At 34.1% G+C, this 20,496-nt stretch overlaps 2 protein-coding genes and 1 long non-coding RNA gene across 5 annotated transcripts in view; 2 read left to right on the top strand and 1 right to left on the bottom strand.

The window, feature by feature from the left end:
- The window catches only part of CEP85L (centrosomal protein 85 like), a 151,535-nt gene that overhangs the window by 42,403 nt on the left and 88,636 nt on the right, over nucleotides 1-20,496 (top strand). For both annotated transcript variants that reach the window (XM_025422855.3, XM_025422856.3), the window contains exon 3: nucleotides 1,952-2,739. In XM_025422855.3, the coding sequence (XP_025278640.1) occupies nucleotides 1,952-2,739 (788 nt within the window). The remainder of the gene's footprint in view (nucleotides 1-1,951; nucleotides 2,740-20,496) is intronic.
- LOC125755841 (uncharacterized) lies at nucleotides 5,268-8,798 on the top strand. The gene is made up of 2 exons (XR_007413241.1): nucleotides 5,268-5,736; nucleotides 7,708-8,798. It is a non-coding gene; the product is annotated as an uncharacterized LOC125755841 (long non-coding RNA).
- Nucleotides 8,489-19,955, bottom strand: PLN (phospholamban). Of its 2 annotated transcripts, XM_025422859.3 has the most exons (3): nucleotides 19,797-19,945; nucleotides 11,615-11,758; nucleotides 8,489-11,023 (listed from the first exon to the last, which is right to left on the bottom strand). In XM_025422859.3, the coding sequence occupies exon 3, from the start codon at nucleotides 10,920-10,922 to the stop codon at nucleotides 10,764-10,766; it is 159 nt and encodes a 52-aa protein (XP_025278644.1). In that variant the 5' UTR covers nucleotides 10,923-11,023; nucleotides 11,615-11,758; nucleotides 19,797-19,945; the 3' UTR covers nucleotides 8,489-10,763. The 2 variants fall into 2 exon arrangements, with proteins under 2 accessions (XP_025278644.1, XP_025278643.1); XM_025422858.3 differs by lacking the exon at nucleotides 11,615-11,758 and having other exon boundaries at nucleotides 19,797-19,955.

Genomic DNA, 20,496 nt, shown 5'->3' with positions numbered 1-20,496 from the left:
TTGGATGTGTGGAGCAGGACTAAAGTCCCACCCCAGCTACCCTAGTGGCATGGCCATTGGTGTTAAGTATCTGACCTTACTTGCTATATGATCTTGAGCAATTTGCAGTATCTGACCTTACTTGCTATATGATCTTGAGCAATATACTTAACTTTTCTAAATGTTAATTTTCTCCTTTGAGCCACTTTTCTTGATACTACATATAGCAGATAAATTGGATAATTTTTTTTTCTTTTGAGAGTTACATTCTTTTGGCCTCATGGTTGGTTCAGTTAGTGTTCTTAATCAGCAGAAGAAGCTAAATGACTGAGCAGATGAATTTATTTAAGGGTGTTGAGTACCTCATAGAATTTGGGGGGAAGGCTGGAGAACTGGGCTTAAAGCTAAACTTACAGACAATATGCCTCAAATCACCTGTGAGAACTCTCACTTCTCCAGCTCCACCAAGTACCAGTATTGTCCATTTGCTGCCACTCTGGGCTAGAACTTGATTGGCTGCTGCTGGTGCTGCCACTGTGGAAGGCTAATACTAATACCTCTGCTGTTGCCTGTACCAGCCAGAATGGTAGCTCCATACAGAGCCATTTTCTAATGTGACTTACTTCCAAACTGAAATCCTGTACAGGTGCTTCTGAATATCTGCACCAGAGTTGCAGATTATGTTGGGAATTTGAGGTCTAAAATTAATTTTGGGAAATTAGACTTATAAATGTGGGAATTTTCTGAGTATAAAAAGATTTTGCACAAGTTGATGAGAAGCTTAAACATGATAAATGGTCACTCTAATACTTTCGCTTATATTCTTCCATCTGTAATATTTTTTTTCTTCACCTCCAAGTGAATAAATTCTGTGCAAATACTGGATTTTCTTTGTTTGAATTAGTCTACCTGGCTCTTTCTCATCTAATTTTTCATATGGTTTTTTCATCATTTCTTTCCACATTATTTTATTATTTCTTTAAGACATTATGAAACCTCACAAGTAGTACTAAATTCTAGTATGAGCCAAACAGTATGGAAAAGTAAAGAATAAACTGTGAAAGTTGCCTTTCACCACTCACCCCTTTCCCTTCACATTTTCGATTGCTATCTCCTTTTGAAGTGTCCTCTGATAAAGATTTATAATCTTTCATTTTAATTTGATTCATGTGATAATAATTTGTCACTTGATGGTAAGTTCATAATATAGAGGTCTTTATTTGTGCTTTGGGTTTCCATGGAGTCTATTAAAACTGTTACTGTGTGTAGAGGAGGAATATGTAAAGGTTTGACCTAATGCAATAGCTATGTCATTTCAGAAGTGAAAGCTTTACAGCTTAGGGATTTTGTGACATGCAGAGAAAAATAGCAGTCTAAGTAGACTCCAGGAATTCTAGATTGGGAAACATACCATTGATGATGCCATTTAACAGAATCTAGGAATGGAGGAATTGCTCTATCTGCAAGCATATTGCTAGAATGCTTTCTAATTATATTCCATCATTGCAGGATCTCTTTTACCCATATTTCTGATTTGAATTAGAGTTTGGGGAGGTGCTAAAATGTTTAGATGTGGCATAGATTTCCAGTTTAGGAAAGATGGTGAAAAATACCATTTTCTAGTAGAGTTTTTTCTGAGGCTTCAGTGCTAGATAATGAATAAAACCTCTCAGTGGGGAGATGGATTTTTCTTAAAAAAAGAAAAAAATCTCAACAATTAGATTAAATGGGGTGACTGTAAACCTTATTTCTAGCTGTTTGTCATTTATAAGTAGATGGTAAACGGGTGTATATTTCATTATGTATCCATTTGTTTCAGATAGACATGATAATAATAGCCTCATTTTGATAAAGTGTCTCTGAGAAACTTCTGCTGGAAAGCCATAATTCAGATATTTGTTGTGGCATTTTGCATTTAGCCTCATTTTTTTCCTGTTAATTATATCTAATTTGACATCTTTTCTCTTTCCAGATCATTCAACTTCAAGTGGCACGTTATCTTTTAAGCCTAGTCGATCATTGGTTACTCTTCCTACTGCCCATGTCATGCCGTCTAACTCCAGTGCTTCAGTTTCCAAACATAGGGAATCATTGATGTCAGATGGCTCAAAATGGAGTACAAGTCTCATGCAAACATTGGGAAGCCATAGTAGAGGGGAGCAAGACTCTTCACTAGACATGAAGGACTTCCGGCCCCTCCGGAAATGGTCATCTTTATCCAAACTCACTGCCCCAGATAACTGCAACCAGGGTGGCGTTGTACATGCTGATGAATCAAGGAGTGGTTTGGAAAAGACAGGGAGAGCCAAAGTTTTAACATCACAACTAAGAACAATTGGGCCTAGCTGCTTACATGATAGTATGGAGATGCTTAAGCTAGAGGACAAGGAAATAAATAAAAAACGATCTTCAACTCTGGACTGCAAATATAAATTTGAGACCTGTAGCAAAGAGGACTTTAGAGCTTCTTCCTCCACTCTTAGGAGACAGACCTTAGACATGACATACAGTGCCTTACCTGAAAGCAAGCCCATTATGACAAGTACAGAGGCCTTTGAACCTCCGAAATATTTAATGCTGGGTCAACAGGCAGTAGGTGGAGTTCCCATTCAGCCTTCTGTGAGGACACAGATGTGGCTTACAGAGCAGTTGCGGACAAACCCTTTGGAAAGTAGAACTACAGAGGATTCTTACAGTTTAGCTCCTTGGCAACAGCAGCAAATTGAAGAGTTTCGACAAGAAAATGAAACACCAATGCAGGTAAGGTTCAAAATCTAGTGTTTGCTTCCCTCCAGTGGATGTTATGAGAACAGTAGCACACTTGCTATAAGCATAGGGACAGTGTGTCCTTAGGCACAGATTGTTTTCCTTTCCTTTTTTTCCTGCAAGTTACTAAGCATAAGTGGTATAAACTCCCAAAGTAACTGCTTTGGTAAACAAAAGTTGAAACATCTTTGAGGCTGATTAACATGAAAAGCTTAAAAATCTTGTACCTTCTTAGTCTTTACTTTCTTTCTCATTTGTTAAGTGAGCATAAAAATAAAGCAAAACTTATTAAGTTAAAAGAAATTTGAAGCAGATAGAGGAACTGGTGTGATATAATAGAACATAAACTTGGGGAGTGTGAGTCTTTGAATATGTTTTTGTTTCTATAAGATTCAGAATCTGGATGATTTTCTACCTATCATTTAATACTTAATTTCTCTGGGCCTCAGTTTCTTTTCCTGTTCTTTTTTAAATTGAAATATAATGGACATAGAATATTACATTAGTTTCAGTTCTACAACATAATGATTTGATATATGTTTGTTTTGTGAAATGATCACAGTAAGTCTAAGTCTGGTCTGTTTAATGTCCATCACTGTACATAGTTTCAAATTTTTTTTTCCTTGTGATAACTTACAGAATTTTATCTTTTTGAAACTTGCCGATATATAATACAGTATTATTAACAATAGTCATGTTGTACTTACATTCTTGTGACTTATTTTATAACTGGGAATTTGTATCTTTTGACTTCCTTCACCTGTTTTGCCCACTTCTGCCCCTGGCAACCTCCAGTCAATTCTCTGTTATTTATTTCTTTTTAAAGATTCTATATATAAATGAGATGATACAGTATTTGTCTTTGTTGGATTTATTTGACTTATTATAATGCCCTCAAAGTACATTTATATTGTCACAAATGGCAAGATTTCATCTTGTTACAACTGAATAATATTCCTTTGTACATATACACCACATTTTCTTTGTTCATTTATTTCTCAATGGGCACTTAGGTTGCTTTCATCTCTTGGCTGTTGTAAATAGTGCTGCAGTGGACATGGCAGTGCATGTATCTTTTTGGGTTAGTGTTTTCATTTTTTCAGATGAATGCCCAGAAGGGGAACTGCTGGATGATATGATAGTACTATTTTTAATTTTTTGAGGAACCCCCATTACTGTTTTCCATAGTGGTTGCAACAATTTATATTCCCACCAATAGTGCACAAGGGTTGTCTTTTCTCCACATCTTTCCCAACACTTGTTATCTCTTGCCTTTTTTATAATGACCATTCTAACTGGTGTCAGATGATACCTCATTGTGGTTTTGACTTGCATTTCCCTGATAGTGATGTTGAGAACCTTTTCATGTGTCTGTTTGCCATCTGCATGTCTTCTCATTTGTTCATCTGTGAAATGAGAAGGTGGAAACTAAAGACATTTTTTAAAGTTTTGGTGGTGTCTGAAATGTATGTAGGTTTATAAGCAGAAATGTACTTATTTTAAAAAGATGAAGTTGGTTATCAAGATTTATTAATCAGTCTGAGGAAGCACTTTATAAAATACCACATATAAATAAAAGTGGTGCGTAGCACCTAAAGTAACATGTAATGTGTACATTTCTTGATCTGGAAACATTTTCTATTCCAAGATAATTTCCATAACTCATTTTAGCTGGGGAAGCAATTATCTGTAGAAATTTTTGTAAATCTTACCATCCAATTTTTACTACCAGAAATTTCTGAAACTAATGCTTTCAGAAATTATAAAATTTTTCTTAGAGAAAATATTTAAAATTACTATTCATTACTATTACTAATAAAAAATAGTAAAGATTAAAGGAATATATTCTATGAAAGAGTAAGGAGATCACTGATCTAGGAACTTTACAACTCTGAGTCCTGAAACATATATGCACCCCAATGTGCTACATTCATAGGGGAATCCTTAACTCATCTCATGTGCCTTCCTTATTCTTGTGTGGGGCACAGTACTGAACAATCTTAATTATGTATAAAAACCGCATAACCAAACAAGCATTATTATGATGTCTGAATTACAAATCAGAAAAGATAATTTTATTTTATTTTTTTAAGATTTTATTTATTTATTCATGAGAGACAGAGGCAGAGACACAGGCAGAGGGAGAAGCAGGCTCCCTGCAAGGAGGCTGATGCGGGACTCGATTCCGGATCTGGGGATCACACCCTGAACCAAAGGCGGATGCCCAACTGCTGAGCCACCCAGGCGTCCCAGAAAAGAGCAATTTAACCAGATTTGTGATTTATTATCAGTTTAAGTGATTGAAAGATTGGATACCTAATTTTTAAAATACTGTTACATTTTAGTTCTCAAATGCTTTGTGATTATAGAAGAGAGATCAGGTGGTTTTTTTTTTTCTCCAGTTGGTATTTTTGCACAGAACTGTAGCTGTCCATGGGGTGCTGAATAATACTATTCCACCTTGAAGTAGATGTGATAGAAAGGTAACTGAGAAAATTGGATGAATTTAAAGGAGTAAGTACTAATTTCTTTCATTCTGCTTGGAAAACCTTCTGTTGTAAATGAAGTTTTTCCCAACCTTGAAGCAATGCAGAGAGGATAGGAAGCTTAGAGGTGCACTATGGAGCCAAATGATTGATTGATTGATTGATTGATTGATTGCATTAGAGACAGAGACAGAGAGCAAGTGCACAAACAAGGGGGGGAGGGATAGAGGGAGAAGCAGACTCCCTGTCAGACAGGGAGCCTGATTCAGGACTCAATCCCAGAACCCTGGGATCATGACCTGAGCTGAAGTCAAATGCTTAACCCACTAAGCCATCCAGGTGGCCCCAAATTTATTTTTAAATTTTCTCCCTAGTACATGGTACAGGAAGAAGGCTACTAGAGGCCATTTGCACACACCCTGGGATGTCCTACTTTTTGATGAACCATATTTGGGATCGTCTCTTTGTAGTGCTCCTAAGTGTTGTAGTAGAAAGATAAAACCAGGTAAAGAAAACTTAGACACTTCAGTTGCTATGTTTAAATGATCTCTTCTCATTCCCTTCTTGGACTGCTACAGGAAAAAATTCTTAAATACCTTCTCCTTGGAGCTTCCAACTGCTGTCTTTATTATAAAAGTTCTCATCTTAGTTGTTTCTAAAGACTTTAAAAACTTGACTTCCTTTTAGTCTAATTTTTATGTAACAGAGGAGCTATAATAAGGATCAGCCCATCTGATAAATTGTGAGAATGTGTATGATTTTCAAGCATAACTGCTAAACTCTCACCATGAAAGAAACCCCTCTTTTTACAACTAAGGAAAGGAATTTGGCTGAGAGTCACAGTCTAACACCACTATAGCTTTATATAGAACTTTGTAGCTCTCGAGTGTTTCATCTCATTTGATCTGCAGAGTTGCTTTCCCAGCTTTTCTCCCTCCAAAGATTAATATGATAATGTGGAAGTTTTGCTCTTCTTAGGAATAATTATTGAGTCAGCCTCAGAGTCTCATGCTCATGCTGTTCCTTGATTCCCATGATTTCACTAACTTAGCTAGAGTGCAGGTAGTGTACTACTCTGAAACATTTTCCTTTGTGAATGAAGAGAGGCCTTCTATTGCCTTCAGATGGTTAGAATATAGACCTCCATGTGCAAACTGTCTTTGAGTCTTTCCTCTGTTCAGTGTCACCCCCTCTTCTCCCACCCTCCCCAAAAGCTCTCTGACTCAGAGAAGGACTATGACAGAAGAGAAGGACAGATAACAGTCTTGTCTTCTCTTTGGCAAGAATGTATCCCTTACCATGTCCCTCTTTTTCAAAAGTATTTAAATTCAGTGAATTAACATATAACGTACTGCTAGTTACAGAAGTAGAGGTCAGTGATTCATCAATTTTATAGACTACCCCAGTGCTCCATTACATCACATGCCATCCTTAATGTCCATCACCCAGTTACCCCACCCTCCCCCTACCCCTCCAGACACCCTCAGTTTGTTTCCAGTGATTGAGTCTCTTATGGTTTGTCTGTCTCTAATTTCGTCTTATTTTTTCCTCTCTTCCCCTATGATTTTCTGTTTTATTTCTTAAATTTCACATATGAGTGAGATGATATGATAATTGTCTTTCTCTGCTTAACTTATTTCACTTAGCATAGTACCCTCTAGTTCAATTCACGTTGTTGTGAATGGCAAGATTTTATTTATTTTGATGGCTGAGTAGTATTCCATTGTGTGTGTGTGTTAGTGTGTATACATACCATCTCTTCTTTATCCATTAATCTGATGTTGGACATCTGGTCTCTTTCTGTAGTTTGGCTATTGTGGACATTGCTGCTATAAACATTGGGGTGCAGGTGCACCTTCAGATCACTATGTTATATCCTTTGGGTAAATCCCTAGTAGTGTACTTGCTGGGTCATAGGGTAGCTCTATTTTCAGCTTTTTTTTTTTTTAAGATTTTATTTATTTATTCATGAGAGACAGAGACAGAGAGAGAGGGAGAGAGAGAGGGAAAGTCAGAGACACAGGCAGAGGGAGAAGCAGGCTTCTCTCCCAGAGAAGCAGGCAGAGGGAGCCCGATGTGGGACTTGATCCCAGGTCTCCAGGATCACACTCTGGGCTGAAGGTGGCGCCAAACTGCCTGAGCCACCAGGGCTGCCCTATTTTCAGCTTTTTGAGGAACCTCTATACTATTTTCCAGAGTGGCTGCACTAGCTTGCATTCCTACCAAGAATAAAAGGGGGTTCCCCCTTTGTTTACTTTCTTACCAGCATCTGTTGTTTCCTGTACCATGTCCCTCTTTTATTTCTTTTCTTGGGGGAGTAGAGGGGTAGGGAAGGGGAATGGAAAGTGTGTCCCTCAACACACAGCAGTATCCATTGGAGGTCCTGTAAGCTCACGGCGCATCTTTCAGGCAGTAGTGAAGAAATGGTCTCTTTATTGATGAAGTTGTTTGACCTTTTTTCTCTTTTATTTCCTAGGATGTTACTAAGTTCTGGGTTGCAGTCATTAAAAAGAGAAAAATAAAATTTTGTACCCCATTTAAATCATGATGGGGCTTGATCAGCCAAAATATTTGCACCTAATGATTTCAACATATTTTGGTGAAAAATTTATATAAATCAAAATTGTAAATAAAAATTTGATAAAATGACTTATAGGACTTGTTTTTTGTCTAACATGATAACAGAATGAAAACATTTTTAACCCGAGAATGTTTTATATATTCTATTGCATACTCTAAAAAGAAAGTTTTCTTATTTTTGTCTTTTTTTTTTACTGTATAAAAAGATATAACTGTATTGAAAGATGTGAACCCTATGACACTAAATAGATAGGATGTGACATTATGATACAGTCATTAGGTGGTTAGAAAGCATATAATTGGTTTTTGTATACGTGCTTTAATAAATTAGTAATATGTTGGACTTTCTTTTAGGCTTTTAACTTTCTACATAGTATTGGCATATAATTCTATACATCTTAAAGTTGTGCTGTTACTTAGCAGAAGAGCAAATATTTTTTGAAAATATTATAGTTTTCTCACTTTACCAAAAGATTAAAAAATAAAGTGGAAGTAAAATCTAAATAGTAGAAAATTCATTGTTTTATGTAGGTCTGCCCTCTTGTGTCTATAAGAGGAAATCTTGGTCATATTTTGAGAAGAGTCACTGAAAACATTCTATAAAATCAAAACTACTTATAATGATTGTTTTATGGTCCTATCAATCATGAGGTGTATTAAAGAGCCATTTCACTGAGTTCAAGAAGGTTCTTTTTTTAATATAGGTGATTTGCATTAAATAAACATTTTGAACCAACTAAAGTATATAAAAGGCAACATTAAACATTTAAAAATGAGTTCATTTTTAGTACCCTGTAAATTAAGATTAGTAGAATTTATTCTACAGTAGAAAGAATATTTGGTATTTAAAAATTTTAAATACATTGTCTTATTATATCTTATTCTTTACATATCATGATAAACAGAATAAATAAGTTCCGTTTAAAGGTTAGGTTTTTGTTCTACATTATAATCTGAGTTCTAGTATTCCGTAATCTTCAAGAAAAAGGTTTTAATTTCTATTGAAGGCAGAATGAAAAACAAAAACTTATTTTTATTTTACTTAGGGAAATAACCCATAGCTTCACATTTTATAGTTTGGTGTTGATATAAGTAATAATGAACATTAAAATGAAAGGAATAGAATTTTAGCATTTCAGATTTCCCACTTATTAACATCAGTGCAGCTATAGAACTTGGTTACTTCTTTCACAAATAATTACTAATAACTGGTAATGTTGAATATATTGCTTACTATCTAGAAGTGTTCTATTTGGTATTAGATGAGGCTTTGCTGAAGAAATCTCCCTGTTGGTATGAGATTCTTTTCCCTCTGTTCCTCAGGTATCTGTGAACCAAAATTATTCCCCTGCCCATCCCCATTACCTGTCAGGTACCCAGAAAAAATCCAAAAGCAGTGTCTCCTTTACTAATCTGTTAGCAGCACTTGTACTATATATATATAAACCAAGATCAGTACTGACTTTTCAAATTCTTTTAGTAGCCACATTTCCACAAATAATACAGTAAATAATATGTTCTTTATTCTCTTAGTAGTTGCTATATTAGTAATATGTCTTGAAGTTAAAATTACTGGATTATGCAGTATAGGTATAAACCACTTTAAACCTAATTTTAAACAGAATCAAGTTAAATTACCAAATTTTGGTGAATATATTTTCCAATACCAATTTTTACTTCTATTATGAGTTAGAAGATATTTTTAAATGATCAGAGGGGAAATTGAAAATGTATTTAAGGAAAAAATTGTAGATTGACATTACTGGGTTTATAATTTAGCATGGTAGGATTGCCTACCAAATAGGTATTGAACATTTGGTTGATAGATTAAGGAAAATAGCTATATCTTGTTATAAACAGTAGGACAAAGAGTTCATGTCAAAATATGATCAAGGAATTAATATTGGGGAACCCCAAATTTTATTTTTTTAATGCTTGAAAGAGTATTTCTCCTTTTATTTTTAAAATTCTTTTCCTTGCCTATATTAAGTATGAGGTTAAGAATAGAAGACAATCTATAAAATCATTCTAAAGTCTTAAGATTTCATGATTTCAAAGACATAATGTGGTAAGTTATGTACTTAGGTGATCAACTACAGTGCCTTATGTTAGACTCTGTTCTGTTAGTGTATTAGTAATTGGCTAATCATACTCTCAGCTGTTAAATTAACCAATTGTTTTTGTCTCTTGATCATAATGTACTACAGAGAGCAGATTTATGGTTTGCCTTCATACACTACAACTCTGTAATTCTTTGAAAAAGTTAAGAGAAATTTTATTTATGTAAGAGTATGGTCTTATTTTTTCCTACTTGATTCTCATAAACTTAAAAAAAGATGTTAGTGTTGTACAGAGAAAGAATACAATTTATATTTCAAAATGTAGGTTATGAGAGTTACTATTACTAGAAAGACTTCTGAATGATAATTATAAAGATAACAGATGTAAGGAATCAGTAGGCTATTTCAAATGATGACTTCATTTGGATGATTATTTTCGTACTTAGCGGAGACTTGAAAAATCTTAATAAACATTACATAGGCATTTACAGTACAATATAAATATTTAGCTCAAATAGTGAAGCTAATGCTTTATATGTGAAGTGAACTGGTTAGCAGAGCAGTTTTAAAACTAAACTCCTACTTTACCCTCAGAAAAAATTTGGCATAGAAACTTTTACAAGCTTTGTTGAGGAATTCAGCAATTACATTATGCGCACCTATAGTCATTTTGAAGTTAATTTTTGAAAATAAAGCTCTTTTCATGTTTACAAAATCCCACAGATGAAGACATTTGTTAATAATTTCTTTTGTTCTGAATCTTGACCTTTTCACAAGTAAAATCTTCTACTTAGAAGTGGTCTGTTATATAGTATTATTTTCCCCTCTTCATGGGATGGCAGATATTAAGTTGATGGTGACAAGTTGCATCACTGGAGATTGCAGCAGAACTTCAGAGAAGCATCACAATGATGCAGATCAACAAGAGACATATTAAAATGAGACAGAAATTTATAAATAGGTTCTGAAGATTTTGACGTGCTTGTTGAGGCATTTCAATGGTTGAAGCTCTTCTAATAGCAGAGCGAGTGAGGTATTGGACTTTATCCATGACCCCAGGAAAGCAGGAAGTCTCAAGTTTTAAATGGTGAAGAGAAAGGTAAAAAGCTGGCGGCCAAATGTGAGCTCAACCACTCTCTTCTTTTAGGTAGCCTGGAATATAAAAATAATGACTGGGTTAGGATCATGTGTGTAACCTATTCTCTGAACAGGTAAAAACACAATTTGTATTAATTCATCTTCCTTAATATTATTTGTATTTGTGACATCAAATTATCTCTGTATTCCTTTTTGATGAGGGTCACCATGAGGTCTTATCTATCTTGTGTTTGGAGTGTAATAACTTCAATCTTTTGCCTCCTTCTCTCAAAATGGCTAGAAGTATAGTTTGGTTTAGGGTGCAACTCATTTTGGACTATTACCCTGAGCAAAAGTTCTAACATATAGTTTCATTAAGACTATTTCTCTATGAGCATAATTGTTGTGAACACTAGTGTATTAATGGCTTCAGAGAAAATCTCATAAAAACAAATGCGTAAGAAATTGTTTTCCAGATGTTGATTTTAGTCCAAAATAAAATAGTTAAATGAAAAGTATTTTATCAGAATTACAGATTCAAATGTTTGTCATTCCTTTTTATTATTCTATAGCTTTGTAGAATATGCTATTTTGAGTAGCATTTTAACGAGACTTGATATTAAGTACTGAAGAACGACTCAGAAAGCATAATAATAGAATTATTACCTAGGGGCCTGGGTGGCACAGTTGGTTAAGCAGCCGATTCTTGGTTTTAGCTCAGTACATGATCTCAGAGTCATGAGACATAGCCCCTTATCAGGCTGTGTGCTCAGCTTGGAGTCTGCTTAAGTCTCTCTCTCTGCCTTTCCCCTAAAATAAATAAATAAATCTAAAAAAATATTACCGTTATCTTGCTGTATACCACAGACAGTTTCTATTTAGAAATGACCTGTACTCAAGAGCAGTGGTTTCATGTTCTTTCTTTAAGGGCTTTCCCTGAGTTATTTTGCCTAATTATTTCTGGTAATAAATGAGACAGAATAAAACAATGCATTATTATAGAAAAATTAGAGATTAGAAATTAACTGTAAATTAACTTCAGAGATAATAGTTACTAAGATTTGGGTTTTTTTATTGTCAATTAAGATATTTCTATATAAGTTTTGAAACAAAAAATCGAAATGGAATTTAAAAAACCCATTATTAACTGCCCAGAGATAATGGCTGTTAACATTTATTGATATATCATTGTTGATGAAAATGTTACCACCTTTCCCAGTATCCAAATTTCATTTTTTCCCTAATCTCTATACAGTCCATGAAAGCCCAGCTCAACCGGTCAGCTCCATTTCCGAGTGAGACTAGTGCTGAGGAGAGCAGAGGGGAGAACTTAAAAAATGGGAGAGGGAAGATGTATTTCCGGTGTTATCAGTGACAGCTAGGCATTTAGGTTTACAAAGAAGCCCTGTCTGTGGGTGTTAGATTCTGTAGTTCAGCTCTATGAAGCTCGAATTATATGCTAAACTGGGCTTTCATTTGGCTGGAGACTCTGGCCTGCTTCCTAGTATTGGTCTGTAGTGAGGAGACCCAAATAGCTAACTTGTATAAAACTTCATTCTCTTAAAGAGTTGGTAACAACTGGTGTTTCTCTAGCATATGTATGTCTGTAGCATATATTCTGAATTGTCTAATACAAGTGGCTGTTAATTTATAATACCTCTGCTACTTGGTGGGAAATGGCAACATAAATGTGTTTATTTAATGTAATTACTTTTGTTTGAATTCCTCAGAGAAACTACTGTAGAAATAGTTTTTTTTTTTTTTTTTTTTTTTTACAGTTTATTCTTTAAGAAAATGCATCCTTTAAGTTTTTTCTGCTTATATTTGCATGTTCTAATGAATTCTATCGGTTAACTGTGGGGAATATCCCTATTATTTATTCTTTTGTGTAATTGAGTAGTTGTTTATGTGAGAATGTATAACAGTAGAGTCAAGAAAGGAATAAGAACTAGCATTGGTCATTCCTATTTGAACTTACACTTTTGTGAAGTTTCATGACTTAAATCGTCTAAATGTTCTGATTCTAAAAATTACTGTGAGATAAAACATGGAAAAGGCGGAAGCTGGCTAGTTGTGCATCTTGAAGCTATATGCAAGAGTTCCCTATCCTGACACTTTGATGAGTGGGACTTGAGTCACATGAAACATGTCACCTTTCCATAAATACTTCATTGCCTTTTTTGATTCTGTCTTTTGCACATGTTGTTCTGGCTCTGTCTGGAATGTCTACCCTCCCCCTTCCCCCACAGTCTGCTCTACCTTTGATTCATTGCCAGGCAAACTTCAGTTGATCCTTAAGGCCCAGTTTAAATATCACTTCCTAATGAAACTTTCCATTACTCATTAAGGTAAAATTGGTTATCACCTCCGCTGGTTTCCATGTTACCTATATCAGGAGGGCAATCAGGCTGTGCTGTAATTTTGATTCATTTGTCCTTGCCCCCAGGTAGACATCTAGTTCATGAGTATAAGGAACCACACATTTATTTTGCATTCTGGTATGCAGTGCATAGTTGTTAATATTTGAAAAATCAGTGAAGTTGAATAAGGGATTCTTATGATTTACTTTAATAGTTTTAGAAAATTGTTAATGATCAAAGATGGTGCTGTGACTTTAACAGATTAACTAACCAGTTAGGGTAACAGAATTTGATGGTTGAACACATAATCTTCAATATTCTTCTCAAGTCTCTATTACAGATAAGGGAAATGAGCCTTAGAGGATTACAGCTTAGATAAATTGCTGTTAATATTAACAACATTAACCTGAAGGAGACCTTATACAGATAGGTATATTTTGTGTTTGTGAAGTATGAAGAAGTACACCCGGGGAGATAAACTCTCTACTGATGGAAGTATGACAAATATACTTTAGAGATGATCTCATGATACTTTAACAGCCAAGTCTTACTGAAAAAGGATAGTTTGTTTGTGGAAACAAATAGGATATAAAGAGAATAACCAAAAATAGTGTGGTTTCTTGTCAAACTTAGGTATATGTTATTATTTAAACTGATTTATAGCCACTTTATAATCTTACACTAACACCAAGAACAAATCTGCTTTACATGCTGAAATGTTAGTAGTATGCTTTCAATTTATTGGGCCCAACTTATTTTACAGTGCAAACTCCGAAATATGTTGAGTCCTGATTCTACTGAACTTCCAAAATCTGTATGATAATAATTAAACCAGAATTCATCCATATAAGATGGGTCTTCATATCATATATCAACTCTTTGGAATTGTCTGTGGCCTTCACTGCATCATTAACTTATGGCATGGTTGCCCGGTGTTTATCATTCTTTTCTCTGCACTCGTAACATTCTTTGAATTTAGAACTCCTACAGTCTTTTTCTTTTCCTCCCTTCCTGAGGGCCAAGCTGTTAGTAGTAATATTTGATGGAAAGCCTTGAAATAAGTAGTTTCACTTTATATTCATTTTATCTGGTGATAATAGAGTATTCCTTTGGATAATCATAAATAGATTGTATTGGTAGGTTTTGAACTTGTATCTGGCAGAGCACTGATGGAGATGGAAATTATTCCTACCTCTCCTTTTATTTTTAAAAAAATTTTTAAAAAAGATTTTATTTATTCATGAGAAAGAGAGAGAGAGGGGCAGAGACACAGGCAGAGGGGGAAGCAGGCTCCCTGCAGGGAGCCCGATGTGGGACTCGATCCCAGGTCTCTAGGATCACGCCCTGGGCCGAAGGCAGGCGCCAAACCCCTGAGCCACCCAGGCGTCCCCCTACTACTACCCTTTTAAAGGAAATGCATAGATTAGTTGTTTGTGACAGGAGGAGTAAGGGCACTTTAAAAGTTAATTCATCACTCAGGCTGTAGAATCAGGATATTAAAAATATGAAAGATTCTTTGATAGGGACTGGTTGTAGAAGTGCCAGATTCCTGTCCCTTGAGTCACATGTAAGAGGCAGAAAAGTACCCATAGAGTATTTTGTATACTGTGGGATCTAGGATTATTTTAATTTTTGGAGAGATGGAAGAATACTATTATGTGTAGGATTTATAAAGTCTTTTCATTGTCTACTTCATTTGCTCAGAAATGAAATTGGGAAGTAAATACTGTCTGATCAAATTCAAGATAATATTCTGTTTTTTGAAGTGGAGGAAGGGAAGACAAACCACAGGGAACTCTTAATCTTTCAACTAATACAGCGTGCCATGGTCGGCAACAGTTTGGGTGGGAGGTACTGTATCAGCCTCGGCTAGGGCTCTCACTTTGTGGTGAATCCTATTTCTTAATGTAATGTCGGATGAATTCTTATGCAAAACAAATCTCAGTCTCAGTAGACTTTGGAAAACTTTCGGTGGTCTGCTTTATGACTTGCTAGGAAATCGAAACCTTAACAATGCAGTATATGGTAAGTAGCAATCCTTACCTATAACTTAAGTACTTTCAGTGCTTTGCATAACTTTCTGAACTTCAGTTTTTTGGGGATACTTTCTCTCCTGAAACCATAAATTCCTGAGATTATTTATAGAATTCAGAATTTTCTTCCCTTTTTATTTTTGGCTGCTTACTTTTAGTAAATGTGGACATATTTTCCTAGTAAATTCAAGTAATGTGTATTACTAATGTGTATTAACTGGTCCAACACTAGAGTCCGACAGATACTTTTAGAATTTTTTTTCATTTAATTGGTTCAAAAGATTAGACTTTTCTTTAGGTTTGGGTATATAGGACCTATCTATTATTAAGATTATTTTGGGGTTTTATTTTTTCTTACTATTTACTGTCCTTTTTGCAGATATCTGAAAGTGATTGTGTATGCAATTTTTTTTTGATTTGTTGAATTAAGTCAGGACAGTTCATCATAGATTTATAATCAGTCTGTGGGTATCCAGAATTTCTATTTGGTAGAATAATTTTCCTTTTTTCAAAAATATTTAGGGGATCCCTGGATGGCTCAGTGGTTTAGCGCCTGCCTTCAGCACAGGGCGTGATCCTGGAGTCCTGGGATCGAATCCCACATCGGGCTCCCTGTGTGGAGCCTGCTTCTCCCTCTGCCTGTGTCTGCCTCTCTCTCTCTGTGTCTCTCATGAATAAACCCAGGCGTCCCATAATTTTCCTTTTGAGATTGCCTAATACTAAACTTGAAAGTTTTATTTGAAGTTGCTTTGGCAGCAATATCCAGAACTTTGTTGGTCCACACTGGCTATTTGAAAGAATCTTCAGGCTGCTTCTGCCTGGTTATGGAAAGAATTGTGTAAATATAAAAATCAATATATTCTCAACCCCTAAATTGACTCCATAATGAAATATTTTCCTTGCTGTAAAGCTCTGCCTTGAGGAAAATTCATTAAACAATAGCATAGAGAGATTTTTCTCTTTGAAATTGTCGCATTGCTGTTCCTGTTTTGTCTATAGGCTTGTCTTAATTTATCTGTTTATTATGTTAAAATTAATTTTTTAACAATTACAGATTTCTTTTACTCTGTAGTCATTGAGACTTCAGAGTCTTCTTTTGGGGAAAAAGATGTGGGAAGAGAATGCAGGGGAGAAGTTTGAAGGAAAAATGAACGCTAGTTAAATAAATCCCCACTAATAAGTGAATTGGTCTTTTTTTTTTTTTTTTTTTTTGAAAGACCTGAAGGTGGAGTACAGTTTAAAAATCACTAGAGGTCCTCAGTAGACTATGAGTATACTGGGGTGGAGCTGTAGGCCCAGGCTTCACTTTATTGTGTTTATTTGGTAACACATGCTTCAGAATTAGATAGGGTAAGAACATTGAAGTATAATTTCTGGACATGTTCAAAGAGACTATGTATTATTACCTGATTTAGGTAATTGTAATTTAGAAAGATTATTTCCTTGATTTTTAACCTTTAGGTTTATTCCTTTGCTACTCTGATCAACATTTTTCATTCACAGTTTAGATGAAAGTCATTTTCATAGCATAAATAACAAAGCAAGATTCCTCTGTCCAAGCACTTAAATGGGGCAGAATATTTTAAGTGGTAGAATGTGGGGAAGCCAGAAGTGAAATTGAAGTAAGGATTTAATATTGGAATTGGAATAAAGTACAGAAGTGTGGTTTTTGTGAAAAGTTTTGAGAAGTTAACCTAATTTTTAGGCATCAAGGCTAAATAGATTAAAGACATGAATTTTAGGAAAGAAACAAATTAAATAAAAGGAGATGTTGATTGTGGTATGTTATATTGTTTTTTTAAAGCCTGTGCAGTTATTTTGAGTTTTGCTTTCCATGGTCTATTGCTTAATAACAAGGACATCTATAACTTTCTTCTATCTCTGTCCTTATAAGTGATCAGGAGACTGTTATATAGATTATTAAGGACATAACACCGCATGTATAAATTAGCTTTAAATGAAATGGAGTGGTTTTAAATTAAAATACAGAGGTCTGTGTCCTCTAACTTTGCATTTAGAGTACCACTAACATTATTTGAGGACGTTCAGTTTATTTTGCTTTGCCAATGTCATGATGTATTTTTAAGCCATGTTCATCAGTGGATGTGATGTGCATGTGGTTTAGAGTTCTAAAATCTTGGCTTCAGCCAAGGCCACCACCATTTCCTAGCTCTGTGACCTTGCAGTTCACCTTTATGCATCTGTTTCCGAAATTGTAAGAGATGCAGTGTCAAACATACAGGGAGTTAAAAGAATCAAATGAAATTTTTGTATATAATAGTACATTTAGAAGATTGTACAGGAGTAAAGAAGGAAATTTTAAATGACTTTATTTCTAGGACTGGTAATAAATATATAGTCTAACTTAGAGAGTTATCTAATCTTTACATTTAATTTTTACTTAAAAATTTAATATGTTACATGATCTAACACATTTCATAATATATTGCATGATCATTAAAATTTTTATTCTTTTATACAAATTTTATTTATACAAATACTTTGTTTATATAACTACTCTATCTCCAACTTATTAGTGAGATTAAGAAATAATACATAAAAATATGTAACCAAATACAGGTTTTTTCTCTGGAATATTATTTTCCTTAAAGAATATTAGTGAAATATTATTTCCACTAAAATGTTGTTAAAATAATTTTGATACTTGAGTTTTAGGAAATGGCAGTGACTGACTTCTTAGTAAAGCAAGTACTTTAGCTCTTTTACATGTTTTTAAAACAATCAGTTTTTCATAAACATCCTTCATATTTCTTCCATTTTATTTTATCTCTCACTTTTTTTTTTTAACAAGTTAAACCTCCTGTCTTCTTAAAACAAAGACAATGCTTAAATTTCATCCTATGATAGAGATAAACTAGTTGGGACTAGTCTGCCAGTAGGGTATTTCTGTTTGAAATTTGAAGAGCTGTCACTGTAATTTTTATTAGCCTGTATACATTATTTATTGAAGAATAACTTTAATAGCTGAATTTGTGCTCTTTCTAGAAATTATCAACTTTTTGGAGCAATATGTGATGTGAAATTCTTGTACCATAAAAGAGCTCATGAATATCCCATTTCAAGTGTGAGAATGTAATTTGATAGGTATTTGAGTAAAAATGCATAAATATGTGTATAAAACACCTGCACCAAGTGACTTTCATGTGATACCAAAGGAAATACATTTTATGAATATAAAGATATTGAGAAGTGGTTACAGTATCTCAGTGGTAGGCAAAAATTAGAAATGTTTTCACATGTCTTAAGGAAAGCTGCTTGTGGAATTACAAAGTCCTTTTCTGTAAAAAGCAATAGAGTTAATATCATAGGAGCTTAGAATTCCAGAGATAAATTTTATTTTGACATACATATGAAAATAGAAATGAGATAAAATTGATGTGATTCTCTATGTCCTGACTGATAGAGATTTAAGAATGAAGATACATTTTGTATATTAAACTGAGGATTGTAACATCAAGAGTAAGTGGAATTCAGACAGAAGTCATAAAATGTATCATCTTCATCTCTGGGCATTTGAAAAGTTTCCTTCTCCATCGTTCCCCCCCTCCCACTTAAAAATGCAGGAGAGGATAATGAGAAACCACGGAGGATAGTAACTTGGTAACAGTATATTCATTAATAGGCGGAATAAACATTTTATCAGATTCACTAAAATGAGATATTTAGGAATGTTCTGCCAAAATAATGTGTCTTTATTTTTTAAAAGTGCCAAATTAGTATTCTCTAACTTTACAAAGAATTTTACATGTGTTTTTAATGGATGTTTTAAAATTTCCAAGCTTGATTTCATGTAAGTAATTGAATTTATTAAATCTTGGAATTATTTTTAGAAGTGTTAAAAGTTGAGTGGACTCTATAGAGAGGGAAAAAGTCTTCAAATGCATTTTAAAATTAGTTTGTTTTATATTTTAAAAAGTTCTGTTAAATATTTATTGTAAAGAATCATACTGATAATATTGGAATAATCATGCCAGCAGTGTGCGTGTTGTACAATCACACGACTGTTCATAGTATCACAGATGTAAATAGAAGCCCAGTCCTACCCTGTTTTTCAGCACAGTAACAGATAACAAGATGTAGCCATTGTTTTTGCTTGAAGGAATAAGATCTCCATTACCACCAAATATAGTTACATAATTGAAAGATATTTTAATTGGAAAAATCCACTTTTCAGAAGCAAAAATGAAAGTCAAATTAAAATGACAAATCACTAACCAAGGTCAAAGATGATGCGACCCTTATTATTTCAAAGTTAAGTCTTGCTCTTACTGTCACCAAACAGGCATTTATTTAGAAATTAAAGTTTTTGTCATATCACACATTTTATTAACTTTGAACTGAAATTTACAAAACATGGTTAACTCTTGAAAAAGTTTAGTAATTTTGAATTCTGAAAAACAAGAATTACCAAAATTAATGAAATCTATTTCTTACCTTGGCTCTTGTGATGATTACAATATAAAGTATTGTGAGTTGTATGAAGTCTTATCGGTGTTTAGTTAGAAAGTTTTCTGACTCTGTTACCAGACTTATGGCAACAATTGAAGTAGGTGTAGGAGGAAAAGTGTTCTAGGGAGGTCTTATGATGTCATACAAGAATTCTGAAGTTATGATTGGTTAGCCATAGTCTTATCACAACCAAACCTTTTAGAATGTCACTTATCTTACTTTGAGTATGGAAAGGTCATTAACACTTTGTGCCACATTTTTTTGCTTGTAATTTTTAAAAGTGTATGGGAGATAAATGAAAAAAAAAAAAGTTTGGGGTGGTAGAAAGCTCCCTTTAAAGATTCATGAATCTTCAGGCTTAGAAATAATTGTGTACTGATGGTGATAATGTTGAAGAACTAAAATAGATATATGGAATTTTAATGAGTGAGAATATTATTGGCTTAGTCAAATAACTTTCATTGTATTGTCGCTGCTGTTGCTTTAATACTGCAATTTCATACTGTTAGCTTCTAACAATACAGCAATTAAATATTTTCACAGAATCAAGTTTTATATCTTTCACTGTTTTATTTTGTTCTCTGTCTTCATATATTTATATGGGAAAGGATGTGTGTGTGAGGAAACCAGGCTAATGTTTTCAGTTTAAAAAATTAGTTTTATCATAGCATGTAAGAACTGATAC

Source organism: Canis lupus, chromosome 1, assembly GCF_003254725.2.
Source record: "Canis lupus dingo isolate Sandy chromosome 1, ASM325472v2, whole genome shotgun sequence".
In the NCBI taxonomy this organism is placed as follows: domain Eukaryota; kingdom Metazoa; phylum Chordata; class Mammalia; order Carnivora; family Canidae; genus Canis; species Canis lupus.
Note: the sequence above shows the minus strand (reverse complement) of the source record. Positions and strands in the feature narration are given on the sequence as shown.

Excerpts from the sequence above, each read along its gene's own strand:
- PLN (XM_025422858.3), bottom strand. The coding sequence starts at position 10,922 with ATGGATAAAGTCCAATACCTCACTCGCTCTGCTATTAGAAGAGCTTCA.